At 43.1% G+C, this 26,952-nt stretch overlaps 1 protein-coding gene across 1 annotated transcript in view; it reads left to right on the plus strand.

The window, feature by feature from the left end:
* The first annotated feature begins 6,693 nt into the window (after positions 1–6,693).
* Positions 6,694–26,952, plus strand: part of SKAP1 (src kinase associated phosphoprotein 1) — a 503,203-nt gene continuing 482,944 nt past the window's right edge. Inside the window, exons 1-2 of the mRNA XM_030221014.1 lie at positions 6,694–6,896; positions 9,811–9,916. Coding sequence (XP_030076874.1) covers positions 6,851–6,896; positions 9,811–9,916 — 152 coding nt within the window. The 5' untranslated portion in view covers positions 6,694–6,850. The remainder of the gene's footprint in view (positions 6,897–9,810; positions 9,917–26,952) is intronic.

The following is a 26,952-nucleotide window of genomic DNA, read 5'->3' on the forward strand; positions in this document are numbered from 1 at the left end:
TAAACATTAGAGACGCCCATAGGAATACATTGGCATCTCCAACGTTTAGCGCGCACCTATTTTAGCACACGCTAAAAACGTGAGCGCACCTTAGTAAAAGACCCCCTGAGTTGGTGTTGAGACCCAACTCCAATAGATGTAGTAGAAGGTATTCAAGCAGTTTTTGTGTAAAGCAAGTGAAGGGGTCGAGAGCCTTGCCCTCTCACCAGACAGTAAACCTCTTTCACCTGAAACCATATGACCTTCTAGTAGAATCTCTTTTGGGAAGCAAGCAGAATCTGAGAGACACTCTCCAACAAATTCAAGGAGTCTACTTCTAGCCTCAACATCCGAGCCATGAGGACCAGGGACTGGAGATCTGAGTGATGAAGGTTCAAAAGAATTCCAGTCTCCACAGATCATTGGAGGCTAGCTCCAGACGTACAAGGAACAAGATCTACCACAGCCAGAATGGCATGATGAGAATCATAGTTTCCTGGTCCTGCTTGAGTTGCAGGAGAGTTTTTGCTATGAGAGGTGTAGAAGGATATGCTTGCAGAAGACCTTGCCCTCAGTGAAGGAGAAAGGGATCTGAGGCTAATTTGCTATGTGACCCCACTCTTGAGCAGAACTAAGAGACTTTCTTGTTGAGGTGAGTGGCATAAAGGCTTATTGAGAAGTGTCCCACTCTTGAAAGATCTTTCTGGCAATGCCCATGTTTAAGGGCCACTCGTGTAGTTGCATGACCCAACTCAGTCTGTCCACCAGACAGTTGTTTTTCCCTGCCAGGTAAGTGGCTTTGAGCCCCATTCAGTGGGATATGTCCAATTTCTACCTGCTGACTGCTTCCTGACACAGGAAATATGACCCCATGCCTTCCTGCTTGTTGACATAGTACATTGTTACCAGATTCCAGCTGATCTCTAAAAGCCTTTAGAGTCTTCCAGATATCTCTTAGCTCCAAGAGATTGATTTAGTGTTGTCTCCCCTGGGCAGACCCTGGGTGTGGACTCCATCTACATGAGCTCCCCACCTCAGGCTGGATGCATCTGTTAGTGTCCAGGGCAGGAATTCCTTCAGAGAAAGTGTGACAGTGGTGACAACCTGAAGGTTTTCTATGGCTTGAGTCCACTGGGAAGACAGGGTCCATTGACCTGTCCTTAAGATGAAGCATGCCATAAGAGCGACAAGACTGGTGGAGGCCATGTGGCCTAACAATCTCAACATTTGCAGAGCTGTAACCTGCTGACTGATGGAACCTCTTGAATCACAGAGGTGAGAGCCTCTATTCATTGGGTTGGAAGGAAGGCACTAGCTTGAGTCATATCTACCAGGGCTCCAATGAACCCCAATTACTGGGATGGCTGAAGTGGGACTTGGGGTTCTTTATCACTAACCTTAGTAGCTCCAACACCTGAATGGGTTCTGTGCATTGATTCTTTTACACTTTCCTCTGATGTGCTCTTAACACGTACATCCCCAATCTGTGTAGAGATGCTGCAACTACTAACATTTTGTGAAAACTCCTGGGTGCTTACAGAGGCCAAATGGCAGAACACAGTACTAATACTGCTGTTTCCCTACTCAGAATCTTAGATACTTCCTGTGACTGGAATATATCTGTATGTGGGTATATGCATCCTTCAAGTCCAGAAAGCATAGCCAATTGTTTTACTGAAATCATGGGGCGTAGAGTCTCCAGGGAAACCATCCTGAAATGTTGTTTAGCCAAATATTTCTTCAGACCTCCTAGGTCTAGATTGGGATGAAATCCCCATCTTCTTGGTAACCAGGAAGTACTTGGAATAAAATCCCTTCTCTTTTTTCCTTGGAACAGGCTTAAACACATTGGCATGTAAAAGGGAACAGTTCCTTTATAAGCAGTTCCTGGTGCTGAGAACTTAATTCTGATGACCTTGGTGGGCAATTTGGAGGGAACCTTTCCAATTGAAGTATGTAGCCTATTTTGAGAACCCACTGGTCTGAGGTTACAAGAGGCCACCTTTCTTGGAAACATTTTAGCTTTCCTCCTACCGGAAGGTCATCCAGGATGACTACAGGTATTGGAGCTATGCTCCTCTGGAGTCAATCAAGAGCTCACCCTTGCTTTGACTGGGGAGCCAGATGAGATGGTTATTCTCAGAGGATCGGGAGGGGGGAGTGTACCTACACTTCTAAGAGTAGTAGCTCCTTCGTTGCTTTCTGCCAAAATAATCCTGGATGTGGAGGTTGAGCTAGAAGCGAACCAGGATAGTGATTTGGTGATATCACAACATTTCTAGATAAGTCCATGGACTTCCCCACCTTGTCACCAAAAACATTGTCTCCCTTATGGCGATAAGCTAACTCGTCGCATGACAATAAAAAATATATTTAAAAAAAATGGTTGCACATGCAGCTAATGTGGGAAATGTTTTTGCTAGGGTCCATCATTACTTTTGATAAAAATAAGAAAACATCCCTCCCTGCAGTGCAGGTGCAAACTTCCACCTGCTTCCACTAACTGGTACTGTAGCCAGGAACAGATGTTGTATAGTTTGAAGCTCTTCTAATGTTTTGAGGTGAGGAAGCAAATTCCCAACCAATTAGTTAAACCTCTTCCACGTGAATAGAAGAAAACAATGGTTAACAAGGGAGAGGAGGGAGGAAAGAAGATTTCAGACTCCTCTGAGTATCATCCCTGTACCAGGTCCAATTCAATTTTATTTATTTATTCAGATTTATTAACCGCATTTATGAAGAGGTTCACCCAATACAGTATTGCTTTATGACTTTTTTCATTAACTGCTACCGTGACAGGAAAAGAGCTCAGAGAACCCCTTTTGTGCTGTCTCGCTGTACTCTGTGCTCACTAAACCAGCTAGAACCAGTGTAAAAACCACGTTATATAAATAAGTACATAAGTAATGCCACACTGGGAAAAGACCAAGGGTCCATCAAGCCCAGCATCCTGTCCACGACAGCGGCCAATCCAGGCCAAGGGCACCTGGCGAGCTTTCCAAACGTACAAACATTCTATACATGTTATTCCTGGAATTGTGGATTTTTCCCAAGTCCATTTAGTAGTGGTTTATGGACTTGTTCTTTAGGAAACCGTCTAACCCCTTTTTAAACTCTGCTAAGCTAACCGCCTTCACCACGTTCTCCGGCAACGAATTCCAGAGTTTAATTATGCGTTGGGTGAAGAAACATTTTCTCCGATTTGTTTTAAATTTACTACACTGTAGTTTCATCACATGCCCCCTAGTCCTAGTATTTTTGGAAAGCGTGAACAGACGCTTCACATCCACCTGTTCCACTCCACTCATTGTTTTATATACCTCTATCATGTCCCCCCTCAGCCGTCTCTTCTCCAAGCTGAAAAGCCCTAGCCTCCTTAGTCTTTCTTCATAGGGAAGTCGTCCCATCCCCGCTATCATTGGTGCCCTTTGCTGCACCTTTTCCAATTCTGTGCCTATTGCCGCCTCCGTCGCTTTAAAATGGCTGCCGAGACTTCCCGCAGTAGCCTTACAAGACTGCTACGGGAGGTCCTGGCAGCCTCGCGAGGTTGCTGAAGGAAGTCTCATTAGCCATTTTAAAGAAATGGCGGTGACAACAAGCAGCACAGTGGTCAGGAAAGAATGTTTTTCTGCCCCCAAAGAGGCCACTAGACCACCAGGGCTTGATAAGATAGGCCTGAGGAGGGCCTATTGATGCTTGGGAGAGGACTAAGGGAGGTGGTGGCACTGCAGGGGGGTGCGGGGTTGTACAGAAAAACACTGGCATCATGACCTAAAGGGAATTATGGAGCATAAAGAGTTTATAATCACGCGAGACATTCCTATTCCATTCAATAAAAAGCTGGATGCAAAAAAAACCCAAACAACTGGACATAGGATTAAAGGAGCAAAAAACAAGAACTGTATTGATAATAGCGTTATTAGGGCCAAGTGATTATTCTCTGAATCATGTGGAGAGAGAGATCCTCAAATACCATGCAGTCAGGGACCAACAAAACATGCCAGAAAGATACATATTTCACATTGTTTGGGTCCCACAGTCTTGATTAAATGGAATTTTCAAGCCCACGTTGATAGGTTGCCTATGCATGTTACATCTTATGAACTCCAGAAGGAAGCTCTCTTTGGCACAATGCAAGTACTACAGACAATGTATACAAACTTTAAAAAAGGTGCCAAAAGTCACGCCTGCGCACTGGATGCCTGTAGGGGAGCCCCTGTACTGAAAAAAGGCATTACCTCATACCTTCTTGGTATCCATTGTTACATTGGAATCTTTGGCTATATTGCTACCAACATAATGTTGAGTTATGAGGTAGGCCTTCCAGGCCGAAACAGTGTACTGTGTCAAGTCTATTCTTCAGTCATCAATAAACGCCGACTTTGAAACACTGAAGCCAGGGCCGTGCCTAGGGTCTCTGGCGCCCCCCTGCAGACTATCAGTTAGCGCCCCCCCCTCCGTGAAAATGATCGCTCACCACTTGCCACACTGAAAGGAATTGTCAGCAATATTCTTAGAAACAAATTGCTATACATTGCAAAATAAGATAGCAGATGTAAACTCTCAAAGTGGACATATTCCAAATGCTAAAATGAAAATAAAATGATTTTTTTCTACCTTTGGTGACTTTCTTTTTCCGATCATGCTGGCCCAGTATCTGATTCTGCTGCTATCTGTCCTCTTAACTCCGTTTCCAGGGCTTCCTTTCCATTTATTTCTTTACTTTCCTCCTTTCTTCTTCATTTCTTGCTCTATATCCATTTCCAGCAATTTCTCCTCTCTCCCTGGGTCCTGCCCTCCCATCCATGTCCATCCTTGTCCCTCTCTGCCCTTCCCTCCTCCATCCATAGCTAGCAATCCTCCTCTCCCCTTCATTTCCAGCAATTTGTCCTCTCCCTGGGCCCTGCCCTCCCACCCATGTCCCTCTCTGTCCTTCCCTCCTCCATCCATAACCAGCAATCCTCCTCTCCCCTCCATTTCCAGCAATTTGTCCTCTGCCTGGGCCCTGCCCTCCCATCCATGCCTCTCTGCCCGTCCCTTACCTCAGCTCCGTGCCCTGGGGCCTTTAAATCTTTTACCTCCGGTCGCAGCAGCGTCAGTGAAAGCGCTGCCGACGTCTCCCTTCCCTTCGCGCTCGTTGGTTCCCTCAGACGTCTAACGTCAGAAGAAGACGGGACACTGAGGGAACCAACGAGCGCGAAGGGAAAGGAGACGTCGGCAGCGCTTTCACTGATGCTGCTGCGACCGGAGGTAAAAGATTTAAAGGCCTCGGCGGCGTGGAGCTCAGGTAAGCGGCGAGGGTAAGCACCGCAGCGGCTCCTTCAGAGGTCGGCACCCCCCTGCGGTGCTTACCCTGCTTACCGTATCGGCACGGCCCTGACTGAAGCTGTCTTCATCAGTTCTTGGATAGCCTTAGTCCATTTCCCACTGTTCTTGACTATTGTTCTGAATAGTGCCATAAAAGTATCACCGGAACAGCGCAGAACAACGCCCTAATGCTCAACGCTAATGAGATGCAAATATAGGCATGTGCATAGTGTTGACCACTAGGGAATTGAGCAGGATTGGGCTTGGTGCATGTGCAGATTTCCACAGTAAGCTCGGCTCCTGGTGAAACCCACATGTGAAGTATGTATTGGTGTCTGTTTTCTACGGTCTAAATATAAGCATTTACATTTTTTTTTTGTAGCTTGGACACATATTTAGGCACAGGAAATAGATGCCAGTGTGCTTTCACTGTGCGTTTTTAATTTTTTTTAGCATGGACCCTTTAAATTTAGATGCAGGAAACAGACGGCATTGTGTGCTTTCGCTTGGGTCTGCAGTTTCTCACGAATAGCGCTTAAAGGGGTTTCCTTCTGCTTCCAAAAGCAATCAAAACTGGAAGATTTTGCAGAAAGAATTATGAGAGAAGCGTGAGAATCACGAGAAATCCTGTCCAGCACTCTAACACCTGCTCTGACTTGGTGTTATTTTATTGCCAGCAGTAAGGCAGTTGTTTCCGGCGCGCTTTTCTGAGCATTGGGAGGAATAAAAAAATGCCGTCATTTACACGAGCTTGACTACATTTACATGCTATCTGTGCTAATGCTTGGCGCAACTCATTGTTTCTCACGCTAGACCCCTCTGAACATTCTGTGCACATAACTGTGGGCACTAGTATGGCACTAACGGCCTCTAGTGCCTGCTTTACTTTTGAGCATCGGGGCCTGGAGGAGGTAATGCTGCATATTCCAGCAGTGTAAAGGAAAGTTTGGGCAAGTCACTTAACCCTCCATTGCCTCAGGCACAAACTTAGATTGTCAGCCCTCATGGGACAGAGAAACATCCAGAGTACCTGAATGTAACTCACCTTGAGCTAATACTGAAAAAGGTGTGAGCAAAATCTAAATAAATAAATAAGGATGTGAACAGCCACAGACATTAAAGCACTGGCAAAATGAACTAGAAGAAACTTGAAAGCTTATAGCTGTAGGCATGGGAGCTAACACTGTGGGTGCTTGAGCACTCCCAATATTGAGAAAAACTCCTTCAATGTGTCCAGGGAGGAATAATTGTCATTGAGTTTAGCAATCCCCACCCCCCCAATAATTTTGAAAAGTTGGCTCCCTATGGCTGTAGGTACCCTTATGTTCCACCTGTTAGCTCCAGCCAATGAATACGTCTGGCAAGACGCATTACACTTTTCTCTCGGCATCAAGGTTTATTAAACCACCTTGAATTACACCACGGACGAAAATCGTTTAGTACATCCGGTCCCCTTTTCTCTGCCTCTTGTGCACTCTCGCACTGGTGTCTGTACAGGAAGCTCTTGTGGTTAGCGCGCGCACACATCTTTTTTTTGTTTTTACCTATTTCTCCGTTTGGCGCCATGCAGGCACCGGTGCTCCCCGAGGATGTTCTCCGTCTCCTTCGAGGTAAACGGGGGGTTCCCGCTGGTCCATCATATCTGAGGGCTGGGGCTTTGCTTTTTCCCAAGAACTGGTCTGGGAGCCTCTTGCAAAGTTGCAAGCAGTACATAGCAGTCTGGGAGGAGTCTCACACTTGTGCTCACCCTCCCTCTTCTGAGACCCTCTTGTTTCAATGATTGCACCTGTTAGCGTCGCTGTGGCTGTTGGACTGCGCGTCCTTACGTAGCCGGTTTAATCTGCAGGAAATTGGAATATGGTTGAGTGCTGAGTTTGTCCGCACGCGCTTTCCTTAAACACAAGCCGAATGAAATGCCGAGCTCCACTAGCAAACTGCTCAGAACTTATATTCTAAAATTAAAATTTTTTTGAGAAACTGAAAGTAAAAGCTGAGATGTAGTAGTAATATCTCATTGTTCTGTAACTGGAGGTTGCAGTGTTCATGTTGCTTGCGGTAGACAGCGACAAAACCAAAGGGATTCAGTTTTCATTAGTGCCCCGGGGACGAAAAAAACACGGGGCAGGAGGGCTTCCCGAATTTTTCATACCTGATATTTCCCCATTTTAGCTATAGAAAATTCTCCTGATCCCAGATGGTAGCCAAAGCAAATTTGTTCTCTTCCACAGCCACATGCTTGCGCTAAATTGTGTTGGGGGAGGAGGGGAGAGTGGCTAATTGAGCCACTTCTATTGAAAGCAATGGAAGTAAAACCTGGCTGGCTCAATCCGTCCTCCTTTTTCTGGAACCAAAGTGAAAGTAGAGGACACATTGGTTTGGGGTGCCGTCCCCTTTCCTTCTCGTATATTTTTTTCAGTGTTGGCACCTGTACCACTCCACTGTGGCTGGAGGGGAGGGGACAGGTTTTCTCACTATGCTGCTCATTGCCTTTATTCTGGCCGGTCCACTTATGTTCTATTCACCTCCTGGCAATCTCAATTTCCCACTGAGATCATATTGCAGACTGACAGGATGCTGTAAATCAGGGTGCTATTTACCAACATAAGTTGGGTGAATAACACAAACATTTTTTGCATTTTAATGTGAGTTAAAATGGCAAAAAATCATGTTATTTTTTTACTGTAACATATCTTAGGGTAAGTTATCATGGGCTGCATAATGAGTTGCACGGCACAGCACCTCATTATTATGCAAATTGAATAACACAGCTTGCATTGAACTCTGAAGCTGATTTATTAATGGAGAAATAATGCTGGAGGTGGCATTTTTCCTGCCCAGAAGCACTGGGCTGCTAACACACAGCCTGATGCTTTCAGGCACCATCTTAAAGGGGCGTTCCTTCCCCCAGAACCTATGAATAGCCATACTGGGTCAGACCAATGGGCCATCTAGCCTAGTATCCTGTTTCTAACAGTGGCCAAGCCAGGTCACAAGCACCTGGCAGACCCAAAAAATTACCATTGTTTCTGTGTGGCATTAGGAGAGACTATCCCTTGCGGGATTTGATCTAGCAATTCTTCCATCATGAGGCAAGTGCTCTAACCTCTACACTATCTTATCTAAAAATCTTGACTAGTATCCATCTCCCTTCCCGTAGAAACTTGTGTTTCTGGTTAAGGTCTCCTGAAGTACTATGGCGGTGCCCATAGGCGAAGCATAAAACTGTGTTTTCCAGAAAGCTGGTGTGTATGAGAGATGATCTATTCCAAGTGTAATTTCTCTATACCTTGAGATAATCTTTTCTATCCTTACAGTAGGAAAGGTAAAAACACGTTTTTGGTAATGGAATTCAAAAATGCGTGGGATAAACATAAAGGAATTCTGTTCAGAAGGAATGAGTCCTCAGAAGCTTAGCGGAGATTGGGTGGCAGCACAGGTGGTGGGAGGCGGGGCTAGTGCTGGGCAGACGTCTATGATCTGAGCCCTGAAAATGGCAGATACAAATCAAGGTCAGGTATACACATAAAGTAGCACATATGAGTTTATCTTGTTGGGCAGACTGGATGGACCGTACAGGTCTTTCTCTGTCGTCATCTACTATGTTACATTGGCACACCCTGCCTTGAGATTCAAACCCATAAGGCTGGGATGATAAAGTTGAAGCCCTGACCTGCTGGGCTACCTCCCCTCCCACTCAGTCCTGCAAGCACATTGCTAAATTCTACTTCAAGGCCCCCTGGGCCTGTCTGAAACAGTCCCTGATGGTCCTGTGGAAAGGGGTAGGCTTTTCTGCAAATACTATGGGCCACAAACAAATCCCAATCTAGTGTCCACTCAACTCCTCGACACGACCCGCTCCAAGGAGCACGGAGGGAGTTGAGCAAAGGACGTAGAAGGTTCTGTATAACCAGATGACACGACTATGCCATTAATTTGTTATTTCTTTTCAGTTACTTTGTTCTGACACACATATAAATGTAATAATGTTCTCCTCTGTTTAATGAAATTTTACTCTTGATTTAATATAATGGTTTTAGAGTTTTTGAGTTCCAACTGTTACTCCTTTATCCAAACTGGATTTGTTCTCCACCTAGAATTTAAAGGTGAAGCGAACTATAAATGGCAAAATTAAATTAAAGTAAATTTCTGGGTTTAGAATGGCAGCTGTGATCCCTATAGGAGTCTTGTGGTACTGCACTTTTATATGACAGCTTTGTAAAAAGAGCCCTATATTTTTTGTGATTCAAGTTTGGCATGATTATAATATTGATGAAATAAAACAAATAGTTCATGCCCTTTCAAGATGTAATTATTTAAAATCTCTGATTGAATGGGCTTTGTCGCATTTGCCGCACCAGAATCGCTAGTGCCACTTTGTAAAAAGAGCCCTATATTTCTGTGATTCAAATTTGGCTTGATTATAATATTGATGAATTAAAAAATATAGTTCTTGCCAATTCAAGATATGATTATTTTTAATCTCTGATTTCTTGACCACTCTTGCTTTTATTTTTTTTCTAACAGATGTTGAGGGTTACTTGGTTGAGTGCTTACAGAATGAAAATCTGAGTAACAGAGCAAGAGAGTGGAGAGATGAAATTCTTTACAGCTTTCGGTACATCAAAACCAGGTGGGTGTACTGAGTTTTGAGATTCTAGTGTCTACTTTGGGGAGCATTGTTACAAACCTAGAGGAGAAGAAAAATGTTGTGAAAGCCCTTGCTGTCTTAAGTGCATGGGGTGGGGGGTGGCAGGGTAATTTTATATAGCAGTGGTTCCCAGACCTGATCCTGGAGGCACCCCAGCCAGTCAGGTTTTCAGGATATCCACAATGAATATTCATTCATGCAAATCTCTCATGAATATTCATTATGGATATCCTGAAAACCTGCTGGGGTGCCTCCAGGACCAGGTTTGGGAAACACTTTTATAAAGTATGTGCTTACAATTGCCTGCTGATTACACACATAAACCATTAGAATAATGAGTGTCAGAGGACCGGCAGAGAACCTGTTTGCATCGCCAGCACAGCTCTAGGAGCGGGAGAACGCAGTCCAGTTCTTACTCATGTTGCTGCTGGGTTCATCACAATGCGGGGTGCTTACTTGGCAGGTGATCGGTTCGTCCCTTGTCAATTTGTTCCAGTTCTCCTCCAGCCTTTCTTTTGCACTGTGGGCCATCTTCTGGAGTGCTCTGCCTGCGCTGTTTGCCGCTCTGCCCAGCCGCCGATCCATGCTGGCCTGCGTTGTCAGTTGCCTTCTGCTGAGTGTCGCCAGCTGCTTTACGTTAGGGAGGCGTCTTGAAGACTTTTGCTCACCGTGGAAATCTTGCTTCCTTCTGTCTCCCCGTTTTCAGCCGTCGGCTTTCGCCTGCTTTGCCAGTCCTGTTCGGCGATGTCTACTTTACAGTCAGCTGTTTTTGGCGGTTGAAGAGAGCTGCATCGCTACCATACTCTGTCACAGCGTGTCGCCGCCTTCACAACATCAAATGGACAGACCATTTTGGACTTCTTTATCTCTCCTCTTTTTTTTTTCTTTTTCTCCCTTCTATTTCTCTGTTATATGTATATTTTTTTCTGGTTTGGTGTTAGGCTTTCCAGTCTCTTGTAAGCCACCTTGAGCCTGCATTCTGTGGGAAAAGGTGGGGTATAAGTGCTCTAAAATAAATAAATAAATAATATGTACCTGCATGTAAATGCCAAAAATCCTCCTAAGCACTATTCTGTAAATACACTGATATCTTACATAGCACATATCTTACAGCTAGCCATGCACATAGGCAGAATCTGGGCAGGACTCAATTTACACATGTAACTTATAGAATGCTATAAGTTACATTCGTATCTCTGGCATTTGGCCTTGATTTAATGGAATCCTGAGCCTCTGAATCCAGGCTAAAATTAAATAGGGAGAAGACTACATTTTTGGTAGTAACTGATCTGTTTGGCCCTGATCCCTGCAACAGTTTTAGTACTGACTGTATTTCTTATCCTTTGGAGTTCATCCTAAAAAATTTTTAGGGGTTGTTATTGTTGATCGGCACTTAACCTTTGAATCTTAGGTGTTCTCAGTGGTTACTAAATCTTGTTTTGACCCAATTTGATTATTGTAATTCTGTTTATGCAGGGTGTACAGAACGTATCTTAAGGAAACTACAAACTGCCCAAAATACTGCGGCTAGACTTGTCAAGCATGTACCACGCTTTGAGAGGGCTACGCCTTTGCTGATACATTTGCATTGGCTTCCCGTTAGGGCCAGGATTGTATTCAAACTCTGTGCTCTCATATTCAGATTTTGTATGGTATTGCCCCTGACTATATGTTGCCCCTTGTTACTTTGCCTTCTCGCAATTCAGTTCTTTGGCGCAAGAGACTTACCTGCGTCTTCCTTTTCCTACCTGTAAGAAAGTAGTTTATAAATCTACATATTCAGCTACTTTTTCATACGAAGGAACTAAATGGTGGAATTCCTTGCCGAAAAATATAAGATCCCAACATGATTATTTGTTTTTTTCGTAAGTTTTTGAAATCTTTCCTGTTCAAAACATTTCTGTCGGTTGATCCTGGTGCCTAATCTCTCCCTTCCATTCTCCCCATTATGTTTTATTATTGAATTCTTTATTTATTTACAATTCTTTCCTTATTGATATGTGTAGGTTTATATATTTTGTTTCATATTTTGTAATGACTTCTTTTTAGCTTGTTAGCCACGTTGAACTCGAAATTGTATGGGAAAATGTAGGGTATAAATGTCATAAATAAATTAAAAAATAAATAACACACCAGCTATGTGGCTAGCGTCGGTGCATTTGCTTAAACTATAAGCATATTAGTAGGTGTCAATGTTCCTTTATAGAATAGGCTCCTAGCAGGTGCACAGTTAAAGAATTACAGTAGCTGCTTAGTGTGTATTCACTGAAGGGGCATTGGGAATGGCTCTGGCTTTCAAACAGCTGCATTTCAGGGACCTGTTTAGACCCTAGCAAGATAATTAAGCAGGAGGAGGGTGGTTTAGAACCAGTCATATAGGTAGATGCCACTGGCGTTGGTGTAAATAGTGGCAGTGTTTCAAAGGGAAAGTCTGCTTGGGTGTGTATCTAGTGATGACAGGCACAGGTGTGTATTAACACTTGCTCCTGCATAAACATACATGTGCATGCCTACCAGGGTTTATATGTTTTATACAGTATGGGCCAGTTCTATATATGGCGCTGAAAGAAAACGCGTTCAACAGTATTCTATATACATCGCCTAAAGTTAGACACTGTGTATAGAATACAGATAGCGACCGTCCCGCGACTAAAATGTAGGTGCTGCCATTTACTCCAACTAAAACCTGTTGTGATTGGCTATGTCTTATTTAGGCGTGGATCAGGCATATTGTGTAACAGTACACATAATTTTCAGGAAAGCCCACGACGCGCCCGTACCCCTCCCATGGCCACACCCTTTGTGATCAGCACATTAGAATTTATGCACACCACTTTACAGAATACGCTTAGAAAGTTGCACATATAAATTCTAATTCATGCCAATAATTGTTATTGGCCAATTATCAGTGCTGATTAGCTTGTTAAACAATTAAGTTGCGTACGCAAATTGGCTACACATGCAGATTTGTGCGCATGCAATTTATAGAATATGGGGGTATACTTGAAATCCCTAAACTAACTTCACCCAGCTCTGCCCCAGGATTGTGGATTACATATACTTTTATACCTGTACCCTGCACTTTCGTTTAGAAATGGCTCTTTCTGCATTCCTTAGTAGCTTGAGAGTTCTATAAACTGTTAACAATGATAAACTTGTAAAGAGTTTTGCTAAATGTATATTAAAACATAGGAGACACTATGTGATGTTCCTTTAAGTACTTACATGTTCTCAAATTAGGAGTATTTTGAGGGTGCTCTTAGAGGGTTCAGCAGAACTGACTACAAGATGAATAATAACAAACAGCTTATACAATAAAGTAGAGCATACCTGCCAGAAGAACAGTGTTTGAGTGCAGTGTGCTTTCTGAGCAAAGCGTACAAAATGGGTTTCTCTTTCTATACTGTGGTTTTTGTGGTGGACATTCAGGAAATCATAGCCTGCAGTTACAGCAAAGCTTTGTACTATGCATCCTTTTCTTAGCTTGAACAAACTCATTTTATTTTTGCTGTAGTTTGAAATAAATAATAATTCTTCAGATATGTGTCATATCTGGCCACTGTGGCATGGTGTGAGTCATAAGGCAGAAGTGTTGTAGTGGGCAGTGAAAGAGTGTTGGGACAATTTAGGTGCCTAGATGCAATGTACTAATGCTGTAGTGGCATCTGGGTGCCATGATTCCTTTGCTATTGTAAATTGGCAGCAATGCACCTGCATTTTTAATTTTAGTTTATTTCTGTTGCTATAGCCAACAAACAAGATGTAGATGACAACCCTTTTATGCTTTCCAGCATAAAGTCTGGGGGAAAGAATGACGTAATAGGAGTCAATGTCTTTCTCTGTGTGCCAGGGGCGTAGCCAGACCTCGACGGGAGGGGGAGCCAGAGTCCAAGTTGGGGGGCACACTTTGGCCCGCCTCCCCGCTGCCACTTCTGCCCCCCCCCCCCCCCCCACTGCCGCTGGAAGGTACCTTGGCTGGTGGGGGTCCCCAACCCCTGCCAGCTAAAGCGTTTGTCCTGCGCTGGTCTTACATTGCCTGGTGCCCTATCCTGTTTTCAGCACCGTGCATGCTCATTTTAATGAAACTGAGCGTGCATGACTTGTTCTGACTGGGATGTTGCCATGTTTGAATCGAAACAGTCTATACGCGTGCGTTGGCGTTTTTGTGAATGCTCTGCTGTGCAGTGTGCTCAGATTGGATATCCCAGTTACCTGCTAAGATGTCTGATGACGCTCAGTAGGAGCGACCAGAGAGACCCCTGATGACGCTCGTGTAGAGTGAAACACGGCACCGTGTAGGGCCGTTAACACAGAGAGAAGCGATATGGGACACTTATGAAAGGATAAGAATCATAAAAGTTTGTTGATGGGTTGATCTTTCCAAGAACTGTGATTGGTGAACAGCGAACGAGGATATACATGAATCCGATCTTGGACTTGGTATATACATGTTTGAGTGGGCTTTGAGGCATATTTTCAAAGCACTTAGCCTTCCAAAGTTCCATAGGTTTCTATGGAACTTTGGAAGGCTAAGTGCTTTGAAAATATGCCTCAATTTGTGAGTCATCATACCTACACCAATTTCAGGATTATTATGTTGTTGATATGGACATGAACTAATAAGGAAAACAATATTCACATCTCTCCTATGTTTGGTGGGGTTTAGAAGTATAAAAGCATGTGATTTAAAATTGTTCACAGCGGCTTGGTACAGCCCCGAGATTGATTAATGAGTGTATAGTTGAACAACTATTTGAGAGAAATCTGGATAAGTGGATGAATAGATAGGTGAGAATGTGGGTTGAGTGAGTAAGTGAGACATGTTTGAGAGTCCTAGTCTTGTGATAATGTTATGTATATGACTTAAAAAGCAGTTGAATAAACAAATTAATATTTGCATAGTTGTGTTGGATAAGTATATTTACAATTTACAACTATATTGGAATTGTTATAACTCGAAAGGGTATATAGATTGTATTCTTTACAAAAAGAACATTCGCCACATGGAAACTGTCCTTTTTGATTCAAGGGACCACTAGTTGTATCCCAGTCTATTGTGTGCACCAAACTGTCTTTCAGATTGTGTCCCTGAGTGAAAGCTACACATGGTTGCTGTTGAAAAACTGGATGGAAAGATAAAACATGCCAATGAGTCCTAAGAATTTGGGCCACTTGGGATGGCAGTGTAGAAAAATTAAGAACACAAACAAACCGATCCATACTTTCAGGTTTTTTGTCCAATAATAACAATGATCTCTGTGCATACCAAGCACATTTATAAGCTTTCTTAATTCTCATAGGCTACCTCGTTGTTGCAAAGCATTACTAAGAATTCTAGTTTGTACTTTAAATTCTTCATCCTGAATACAAATTTACTGTAATCGCAAAAATTGATCCACAGTAAGGAACTTCCTGGGGTTCCCCTGCAGCTCTCAGGCCTAATTAAAAATAAAAATCTAATTGGTCCGGTTAGCTTTATTCCTTTATTCAGAAAATAAAGCTATTTAAAAAGGAAAAAGCTTCTGTAGCTTTAAAAAAAAAAAAAACTCAGTGCACCCAAAGAGAGCAGGGGAATTGTGGAGACACTGGAGCACCAGGCTGAAGTTGTCCCGAGCAGCAGGGCAGGCCTACACACACACCGACCATGTGGCTGGTAGGCACTGCAGTGTCTGCAAGAGCTGGCAGCTGAGTACAGTTGCTGGCTCTGTCTGGCTCTCTTGCCATAGGCCATTTCTGACATGGGAAACAGCCCTGGGAGGGGTCAGGGAGGCCACTGGAGCTGATGCTTCCGCTTTCTCAGTGGAAGCATAGGTGGGAACGGTGTCCATTTCACTTGCGGGCTGTTTCTGGCAGCTCAGTCCCCATCAGGAACTTGGTGGGGTGGGGGTGGGGGTCTTCCTTTTCTACCCTCTTTGTGTCCGCCTGCCTGGGGTGCCCTGATCGGGCCCTTGGGGCCTTTTGGCTCCAAAGCTTAACCCAGATGGTTAAGCAAGCCCTGCAGGTGGACGCTTGCACTCCTATTATTGGTGTAGCCACTGGGGACCTGGAGGGGACCAGTAAAGGACTGGTGCAGCAGGATTATCCTTTTAGGCCATCTCTTGGATACAGGCTACGATCTGTAGCCCTTAGGTTGACTTCCAGTGGCCTTGTCATGGCCGTCGTTGATTAGTCTATGGACCTTTAACCTGATGGAGTATGTGGGTGTTTTCCCAGGACTCTGATCTGAGAGTCCTAGGCTGAGCAGACTTTATTGTGGTCAGGCACTGGTGTCCCCTTAGGGCCCTTGCCAGGGTTGTGAAGTAGAGGCTTTTCAAGTGTGATAGTCACATCCAGGATAGTTGGGTTAAGGCAGTTTCAGTCTGAAATACAAGTCCCAGAAGGCATTGCAGGCAAGGAGCCAGTGGGTGAGATGAAGAACCCGGACTGGACTCCTGGCTGCAATAGGGGAAGACATGGGTGTAGGCTGGCAGGATGTGTAGATGGGCTGCCACTTGGGAGAAAGAGAGATAGGAAACCCTGTGTGCAGGAGCTCATCATTAGTCTAATGCTTAACTCAGTTGGTATGGGTGTGGGGGAAGGTAATGGAAGGAGAATGATTGGTTGTGAGAGCAGAAGCCAGGGATTGATTAGGCAGGTGGGAAGGAGTCCCAGAGGAGTTCAGTTCAGGAGGAGAGAAGAAGTGAGAGAGAAGCAGTTGTAGGGAAAATCTCTTGGGTGTGAGAAGTCCCTAAAGTATTGAAACCTCCTGAAGGTAAAGGCTGCTTTGTGATTTAACTGGGATGATGAACTGAATGAACTGTTTGTCTTGGGAATTGAACTACTGTTTACTGTGCACTGGATAAAGAGCCCAGACTGAAGCTGACTGTGAGCCTGTATTGAATCCTGGTAGGTGCTGGCAGCCTACTGCTTAAAGGGGACTATTTGCCACACACTTTCAGGTGGCTTACATGTGTTTAAGATTGAAGGTGAATGCTGCTGTTGGAACCGTGTATCAGGTCTACTAGAAACCTGCATGGAATAAAATCCTTAAGACTGAAGTTGCTGGTGGACACTTGTTTCTTGATTGTACCGGGAGCGCTCTCCCTGGTCACGCAAGGGATCTGTTCTTCCTTCCTCCTTTGCCCTCTTATTTCTTTGGATTATTGACCTGTGCTGCCTGAGCTTTATTTGCCTTGATAAAGTTAATTAAAAAAAAGGGGGGGGAGGGGTACAGGCAGAAAGAAAGCAATTACTATGGGACTGCTACAGAACAGATTTGTTGGTTTTGATGGTGGCTTAAGTGGAGGAAGCCAGTGGAGGCTGCTGCAGTTGGGGCTGGTTTAAGGGATGTACATGCTATTAGCAGTAGGGATATCAGGGCCAGCAGGAGTTGCGGCAGCTTGGTAGGTTCTTGCAGGCTTTGCTTCTTGAAAAGGAGCAGCTGCTTTTTGTTGCCCTTTTTTTTTTTTTTTTTTTTTTTTTTACTAAGGTCACCAATTTTCACCTTTAGGGAGATGTGGGCAATGGAAGTCAGTGGAGTTGAAGTTCGTGTCAGTCAGACTGATTTCTTGCTGGTGGAAATGCGGCCAAATTAAGCTATGCTGTATGTTTGCTGTGTTGGGATACCTTATTGCTTCCACAGAGCCCTGCTTGGCTATATGCGATGCAAGGTATATGATGGCAGCCAGAGAAGGTTCAGGAAGTCCCTCCCCCATCCTTCCTGCAAATGTGCAGGGCCTGGGTCTCCCCAGGGGCCACAGAAGTATCTAAAAGAGGGGCCACTATCTTCAATGATGGAGTTTTTAATGGGCAGGATAGCCCTCTCCCAAGGGACAAGTGCCTTCCTCAGGGAGAAAGGAGGAAGTCTTTCCTTTTCTGCTTCACCTTCACCCTCATTCAGTTGGGTGGTGAAGTTGGTCAGCAAGGGGTTATGAGATGGGGATTCCCACTAGTGTTTCAGTACTGTTATGGCCCTTGGGTTCTGGCAGAGTGTGTGACTTCCTGTTAATGTTTCATGCAGCAATACAGGATAAGGGACAGATTATATTTGTATCCCGCGCTTTCCCACTCATGGCAGGCTCAATGCGGCTGACATGGGGCAATGGAGGGTTAAGTGACTTGCCCAGAGTCACAAGGAGCTGCCTGTGCCTGAAGTGGGAATCGAACTCAGTTCCTCAGTTCCCCAGGACCAAAGTCCACCACCCTAACCACTAGGCCACTCCTCCACTCTTCAACCTTCAGTTGGGGGAAAAAGATCACCAATTCGATCTCTCCAGGATAGTTGTCCTTGTAATGGTGTGAGCTCAGGATCCTCCCTTAAGATGATGAAAGGTCTTGAGATTCTTGGATGGTAAAGCAGGAGAGCCTCTGTGTTGGGACTTCCTATCCTCGGTGTGGCTATAGAAGCGCTTTAGGAAGTGCAGCCTTTATAACCTTGCTTGGAAAGAGAGAAGCATGGGAAACCTTTCATCTGTATTTTGTCTTGTAGCTAGGTAAGAAAAGTTCTATCCTGGAGGGGTGGGGATTCTAAATGGCAGCTGTGGTTTTAACTAGCCCAGTTCTCTGGGAAGGTATTAGTCTGGGGGCTCAGAAGTATTGTGGCCATAGAAGATAGCTAGATTATTTGATTCATAACCTTGTCTACCTCCTGTCTAGAACTTTTTTTTTAAGGACCTGAAACATTGGGCAACTAGTACTATCTCCATGGCTGGTGTCAGTGATTTCCATTTTTGGAGTGTTCTTCTTCCAGGGGAATCTTGAGGTTGGTTGTCAAGCTGGAAGCTCTGCCATGGGTGAGTTGAGCCACATATTATTTGAAATTGTAGATCCGGTTTTGCCTCCTGGTGCACAATCATACTCCGTCATCTATCTGGTCCTTCTATTTCAGGTCTGTTTATTTGCTGTAATGTTTATTTTTTTGTAATGTTACTCTTATTATGTATGTGATTTGTTCCTCACTTATGGTAATGCAGGTTATAAATTATTATTATTAGTCCAGGTCCTTTGGTACCCATAGATCACGGGGCAAGGAGAGACCCTCCTTTGCAGGGTCAAGGGTATCAAGAACTTCAGACAGGCTTCCTATATTGGGGGGGGGGGGGGGAGGGTTCATGTGTGGTGTTTTTCCTGCTTGGAGTCTTTCTTTCCTGGATTGCAGTGGTTGAGAGGGGCCCAGTTCTTGGCTGAGCCACATCCCTACTTGTTAGATTCAAGGCATAGATCAGTATTGCTGAGGATGCTTTCTAGGTTCTGATCGAAGTGCAGGTGTGTGGCCAAGGTTGCTACTTTCAAGGACTTAAGTAATTTTCTCCTTATACAGAGATCATCATGGACCATCTGTGCTTGTATCTCCAGACACCATCACCATGAGCTGGAGTGCCTTCAACTTGGAGACCCCAGGGTGGTAACTTTAGGGTAGTTTCCTAAGTGGGATTTTGTTTGGGGGTCTTGTAGTAGAACTATTGGCCTAAGGACCTTGTGCCAAGGATGGATGCCCATAAGGGGCAGTCAAGGCAGGAGGCCTCAGCCACATGCTTGGCTCTAGAGCAATGGTTTTCAAACCTGTCCTGTGGGTCCACCAGCCAGTTAAGTTTTCAGGATATCCCTAATGAATATGTATCCACAATTATAATAACTATAACAAATACTAGATTATCTTTAGTAGTATAAATGTATGTATACACATTTTTCTTAAAATCTTACTACTACTACTATTTAGACTGACCTTTCAAACAACTACCTATATGATTCTCAATATCCTATTCTTCCACTCAACACTCATTCATTCGTCATTCAATCCCTTCATTTAATTATCATTAAAATAATTCTACCTCCATATTATGTCAGCTGGTACTGCTGTTCTAAGTACATATTAATTGCCTATATATATATATATATATATATAAAACACGATTTTAACAATGTTTCTGCATCATTCTGTTTTTTTTACATATAGATTAATGATAATATCCCCACCTAATACAAATCTTGATATCAGCACTGTAGATGGATCAAACTGTAGCAATAAAAACATTATTTCACCAATATGCCTTAGTTTCTGTCTTCCGTGATAATGGACACTATAGTTTCTTCATCGCAAAACATTAGAATTCTTGACAAGCATGGTCAACATGACTGGATTTTATATAACAGTTTTTCTTCCTTTTCTGTGTCAGTCTACTGTACAGATCCTCTGAAGTCTTGGTTCCTGACACAGTTCTGTGTTTTGCTGCTTGCGTCATCAGGGGTCAGACTACAACAATAGTGATAATGAAAAGCCATACAGGATTGTAAAAAAACAAAACTATCATACTAATTATCACTATTAAATTAGAACAAACCATATTATTACCTTCTATAAGGTATCCCAAGCTGGATACGTCAGACAGGTCATCTGCATAATGGCGCCAGTCTCTTAAAATACCGAGGCATGCATATTGAATCTAGGTCTATCTATTTATTCAGTCGAGTAAAGTCACATGAACTAAACCACAGGCCATTCTACTTCTCTAGTTAAACTTGTAGGAGCCACTGTTTTCCACAGGAAGAGAAGACATTGTTCTTTTTATGTAAAACTAGCCGTTAAGCCCGTAACAACGGGCTAGTTGTTTGTTTTCCTATGGCCTCCCCCCCATCCACCAACCCTGCTCTCTCCCCTGCCCTCCCCCCCCCCAGCGTCTGTTTCCCTCAGTTCCGCCCCCTCCTTCCCTCCCTGCTCCCTCCTCCTCCGATTTCCACGCCCATGTCCAAGCCCTCCTCCCTATTGGGCTGTACTGCTGGTGGAGGCGGGGCTTGGACCTACACTCTCAGTGTTCCGACTCTACTGTGCATTTGCAGGTGAGTCAGTCACTTGCTGTTTATATGTTTGATTGCTGGTATATCTCCTCCCCTATTGTTGTTAACTTGAACTAATACTAAAAACTTAATTCCTCCACTCCCAACTCCCAGTGTTCTACCAAAGGGGCTTCCTTTCTTTTTAAACATAAATTACTTAAATATGTATAGCTATGCTGTTGAGTGGTAATAGATTTGCACAGTAGATTTGAACAGTAAAGGAAGAAAAATTGAGATATAATCCAGTCGATTTAACTATGCTTTTCAAGAATGCTAACTTTTTGGGATGAAGAAGCTATAGTGTTCATTATCACGGAAGATGGAAACTATGGCATATTGGTGAAATAATGTTTTAACACAAATTGGAGAAAATATTTCTTCACTCAGAGTGTAATTAAACTCTGGAATTCGTTGCCAGAGAATGTGATAAAAGCAGTTAGCTTAGTGGGGTTTAAAAAAAGGTTTGGATAGCTTCCTAACAGAAAAATCCATAAGCCATTATTAAGATGGACTTGGGGAAAATCCACTGCTTATTTCTAGGATAAGCAGCATAAAATATATTGTACTGTTTTGGAATCGTGACAAGTGCTTGTAACCTGGATTGGAAACTGTTGTTATTAAATATATATATATATATATATATATATACAGTATATATATATATATATATATATATATATATATATATAGTGGCAATTAATATGTACTTAGAACAGTAGAACCATCTGATGCCAAAAAATGAAGGTAGAATGATTTTAATGATAATTGAATGGAGGTATTGAATGAATGAATGAGTGTTTAATGGAAGAGTAGGATATTGAGAAGTATATTTGTTTGAAAGGTCAGTTTAAAATTTTAAGAAAAATTTGTATACATATAGTTATACTAATAAAGATAAATTAATATTTGTTATAGTTATAGTTGTGGATATATTTATATATATATAACTATATTGGAAATTTGAGTTATATCCAAGATAATTGATAATGAATATGCATGAGAGAGATTTGCATATAATCGGGGTGACAGGCATGCACATGTCTTTCATGCATTTACATTAAGGATATCCTGAAAACCTGACTGGCTGGTGGTCCCCCAGCACAGATTGGAGAACCAATCATTTAAGCCTGAAGTTAGTTTTCAGTGGTTTGAGTTGACTCCAAAAGTGTCATGGTAGTGACTGATGTCAGTGAATGGAAGGATTTTGAAGTGCTGTTGGGGTGTAGAAGATGAAGTCCTTCTGCTGTGGAGTAGGCAGGTGGGGGATGGGGAGGTGGTTTGGTGAGTTCCTTCATAACGTTTCTCTGGTGAAGCAGCTGGGAGTTTGCCTCTATATCTGCCATATGTTGGTAGGTCAGTGGGCCAGGCAGTCTTTATTCTGGTGGCAGTGTGCAGTTTTCAGTTTGCCAGGAAGGTCTGTGGCAATTGGAATCATGCCTTTTGTCCTTGTTCTCAGGTAGATTTCCTGTATGTTCCTTTCTCTTTGGACAAGCAGGATATAATTAGCCACATGGGCTAGGTTCCAGAGCCTGGAAGAGCTTCAGAAAGCCTTTTGGCCATGCTTCAGTGCTGCTCCTCCCACAATCATTGCTTCTCCCCCTCATTGTTTTCATCTGCTGACTTAAGCAGTATCAGATTCATTCTCCACAAGATTATTTGAAATAAATAAGAGAAGACAGGAATTTGGCAGACATGCAATGGGTACATGCGGAACTCTTGCTGCAGATATTCAATAGTATCTAAGCATATACTGGCAGAGGTCTAATTACTTAATAATGTTTTCAGCTGTGCCTGTTTTATTGCTACTTAAAAAACAAAACAAAACAAAAAAACATCCCACTGCGTCAAACTTTCTTTACCAAGGTTTTCCCGTCTGCTTATTGAGAGTTCCCTAATTGAAGAGCTATACTGTAGTAAGTAAGCAGGAACTCTGAGAAACAGTATCTATCAGTTGTAGTGGAGTTTTTACTCATTGGCCTCTCTGGGACACAATGAATTGGAATGGTTTGTATGCACCTGCCGCTAGCACAGCGAAGTCTGTCAGTGTTTTAAGCTTTTATCAACAAATTACCTGCGGACATGAGGAGCAGCGTCAAAAGAAAAGAAATATATATATAATACTCCCTGAAGAACTGTGCCACACAACTAATGAGGCACTTTATCATCCAAACGATCTTATGCTGTCTCTTTTTAAATTAATGACTGACTATGAGTATATACAACCTTCAGTGCCACCACAAGTAAAAGGTAATCCCACAGAGCTTATCATGCCAACATTGGCACCAACTTTGTTCAGAGTAGAGCTGGAAATGTTAGAGCATTTTAAGCAAGCAGCCTCACTCAGGTTCCTTTAGAGCAATAGTCTAATCATTCTAAACCAAAAACCATAATCATAAAAAAAGCAGAGAATGTCTTCCTATGGAAAATGACCCAATATGCTGTTGAAGCATGAAGTCTCCATATGATGATGGGATGCAGCTAGTTTCTCCCATTCATTGCATATCAATAAATCCAAATGCTAGGCCAACATTAGGGTAGAACCTTCCCAGCACTTGATAAACCTTGCCAGGAGGTACCTAAAACATATACGAAGCTCCCAACTATTTTTCCAAATCTGAGTTCAAGCCACTCCAACAGAAATAAAGTTATTGAGCAGCATTTATAAGATATAAAATTGCAAGTGCTGTACTTATTGTTGGCACAAGAATGCCTACAGGGTACCCTAATATCACAATAGGGTGACTACTGAACAACACGATTTATACAGCATCCTTTCACAATTAAAAAAAAAAGTTTTCTGTGAGAACAAGCAGGATGTAGATATTCTGACTGATGGGTGAGAACATCTGATGGAGCCCAGCACAGAAATTGCTCCCCAGTGACTAGAAGCCTTTGAGAGCAGCTCATCATGCATGCACACACCTTCCCTCCTGCCACCACCGTGTTGGGAGCAGATCTATCTTATCTTTTCCATGGAGCAGTGCGAATGTGTTTCTTGATTCTTCCCACAGAGCTTACGTCTTCAGATTTTTATCTCATTCCAATTGTGGTTTTCCATGTTCTTATCTTCCAGGTAGGTGTTCGCACAGGGCTAGTGTTCTCTCTGCTCTTTTATTTCACAAATCAGGTGGTTTTTTTTTTTTTGGGGGGGGGGGGGGGCATTTCTAAGTTTTCTTGTTTTTGTGTGGCCCTCTAGATCCCCTTACACCAAGGGCAACTGGTTGGGGACATTTTCACCATTGAACAATTTGATTTTGGCTCAGTTAGTTTTCCTACCATGTCCCAGAAAATTCCTAGTGGTTTAAAAAAAGTGTACCCAGTGTAGCAGGACCATGTCCCTCATGAATACCCATAATTGGTGCCTAGGGCCTGATTATAATCCCTCTTCTTGTGAACTCTGTTCATAGATGTCATAAAGAGACATTGGAGGTCATGAAAAGCAGTAGGAATAGAGTTTTGGTGCTGAGAAGTCTGATCCATTGAATTTGACACCCCCTCATCACTCAGAATGAGGGGTCCCTTTTGCATCCTAACCTTCAGTCCCTGGCCCTCACCACTTGGGTTTTGAAAAGCTAGAGATGGACTCATTGAATCTACCAGAGGGTGTCTATTGGGTTCTGTTTGCTTTCAAGGATATATTCCTCTAGGAGGTTATATGGTTTCAATTGGAAGAGGTTTGGTATGAGGGCAAGGCCCTATTTCTTTTCTCCTATTCTACACAAAAACACCGTGAACATTTTTTATACTTGTCTGAGCCAGGTCTTAAGACTAACTCATTAAGGGGTCACCCCAGTGCAATTGGAGCTTATCATCCCAGTATAGAGGGTAAGTCCATCTCTGCTCGGCCTTTAGTTTGCTTCATGAGCAGCTTAAAACCTCCAATCAAGCCCCAACAGTGTCAAAGGATCTCAACATTCTCCATATCCAGCTGATGAAAGGTCCCTTTGAGCTGCTGGATATCTGTCACGTGAAGTACCTGACCAGGAAGGTCTTGTTTTTGGTAGCAGTCACTTCAGCATGGAGGGTCAGTGTGCTCCAGGCATTAGTAGCTGATCCGCCTTACACAAAGTTTTACATCAGAGGGATGCGCACTCATCCTAAGTTCCTTCCTAAGGTACTGTTGGAATTCCATCTTAATCAGTCGCCTTGGCCTTCTATCTAGAGCAGGCTAAAGCCCACAGAAAGTCCATCCAGCCTTTTGTTTCTTTTGACCCCAACATAAAGGGGGCTGCATTGGTAAATACTCTTTCAAATTGGCTATGAAACTACATATCCTATACTTATGCCCAAGCTGGGCTGACTGTGGAAGGTAATATCATGGCTCACAATGTCAGAGCCATTGAGGCATTGGTAGTCCACCTGACATCAGAGAGCAGATTTGTAGGGCTGCAGCATGGATCTCAGTCCATACATTCACATCTCACTACTATCTGGACTCCTGATACAACAGCCAGTTTGGTCAGACAGTCCTTCAGAAGTTGTTTGGGTTCTAGAATACAACTCCCCCCCTCACCACCCTTCAAGGCCTATTTGTTTCAGTGCTAGGCTATCCAGAAAAAAAGGTTGTGTTTGTTTCTTATTTGGTTGTGGTTCTAAGCCTTGCCTGTTGCAAGCCTTTTTTCTCTCTTTTTGTTTCAGACAGCTTGGTAGCTAGGGATACCCATCAGTTAGAATATGTGCATTCTTTCTGTCCTTGGAGAAAGAGAAGTTACTTGCTGTAGAAGGTGAGGTCAGCAGGATGCATATTCAGACTGCCTTGCCCCCTCTTCCCCTTGGAATTGCATTCTATCAGCTATAGTATTAGACTGATGTGGTCCCGTCCGGCGTTGACAGGCAGGAAGGCATGCACCTGCACAATGAGCCACTCTCAAAGGCTTCCGGAACAGTCACTGGGGAAAGATTCCTGCACTGGGTTCCGTCAGATGATATCCGTCAGAATATGCATCCTGCTGTCCTCTGAGAACACCTGTTACTGGTGAGCAACTTCATGTTTTTGCTGATGCAATGATCCTATCCTATTTTTGTAGAATAAAGGAATCCAGAATTTGATGAATACTAAGACAGACTTGAATTTCCCTTTCTAAGTTCACATCTGATTTTCCCTGTCTATTCCATATGGTTATCAACCTTCAACTATGATATATTGCTCATTAAGATCAGAGAGTTCTTGAATTTCAAGTAGATTTAATTTAAACCCCCATTTTAAGGGTTTTGTGATCTGTTAGCTAGAGTGAACAACAAAGCAGTATCATAGTATTGAGATCCCACTCTGATAACATTTTCATCATCATCCCAAGCTGAGACTCAAATTCACTAGTTGCTCATTTTTAGATTCATAACAGATCACTGAAATCAGTTTCCCAATATCTTAGGTGAGTTTGGTGTCAGGAAGTGTTGTTTATCTTTTGTTTCTCCAACAGGCCATTGTATAATAAAAATTTTAAACATGACCCTGAACAGTTTTTATAGATTTGTCCAGAGTATGCTAACCATTATAATTAAACCAGGGTGAAAGGAGGGATCCCAGTGAAATTTACGGTTAACAGCTTACTTGGGACATGTTCCTCCTTGACCTCTAAGGACTATTTATATTGTGCCATCTAGGTAAATTAGAAGCATTTATTTTACCATATTGCCTGATCTTAGAATTCTTTTTTCATACTAGAGAATCTTCCTCATTTCAAGATTCACTAGGAAGCTACAGACTACCTCACAACCTTCTCATGTTGTCTCCAGGCTTCATACACCCATATTTTGGTATCTTCATACTGTCAGCTGAGTAAGGTGCATCCTGTGTATTCGCACACTGATTGATTCATGGCCACAGGAGGACCTCTTGTATGTATTTTTTACTTAGCCACTAATAGGCCATGTTCTGTGTAGAATAGTGAACCATCTCGGGCAGGTCATCCTAGTGTCCCTGAATTGACCAAGCAGATTGTGGTATGCCAATTTGGGCTATTGGAGGGTTCTCTCTGAATTATTTAGGGTCTTTTTCACCCCCACACCAAATTACCAGCCAAAACCAATTTGCAGAGATAAAAGACCCAAGGCTACGTATGAGAAAGCAATAGGATTTATTCCTTTTAAGAAAAACCATTATTTTATTATTACTTGCCAATGCAGATACAATTGATTAGTTTCTCATGGGAGAGCAGCCCTGCTTGCACAAAGGTACTGGCTGTGATTGTCTCCACTGAAGTAGG

Source organism: Microcaecilia unicolor, chromosome 12 (genome assembly GCF_901765095.1).
Source record: "Microcaecilia unicolor chromosome 12, aMicUni1.1, whole genome shotgun sequence".
Lineage (NCBI taxonomy): Eukaryota > Metazoa > Chordata > Amphibia > Gymnophiona > Siphonopidae > Microcaecilia > Microcaecilia unicolor.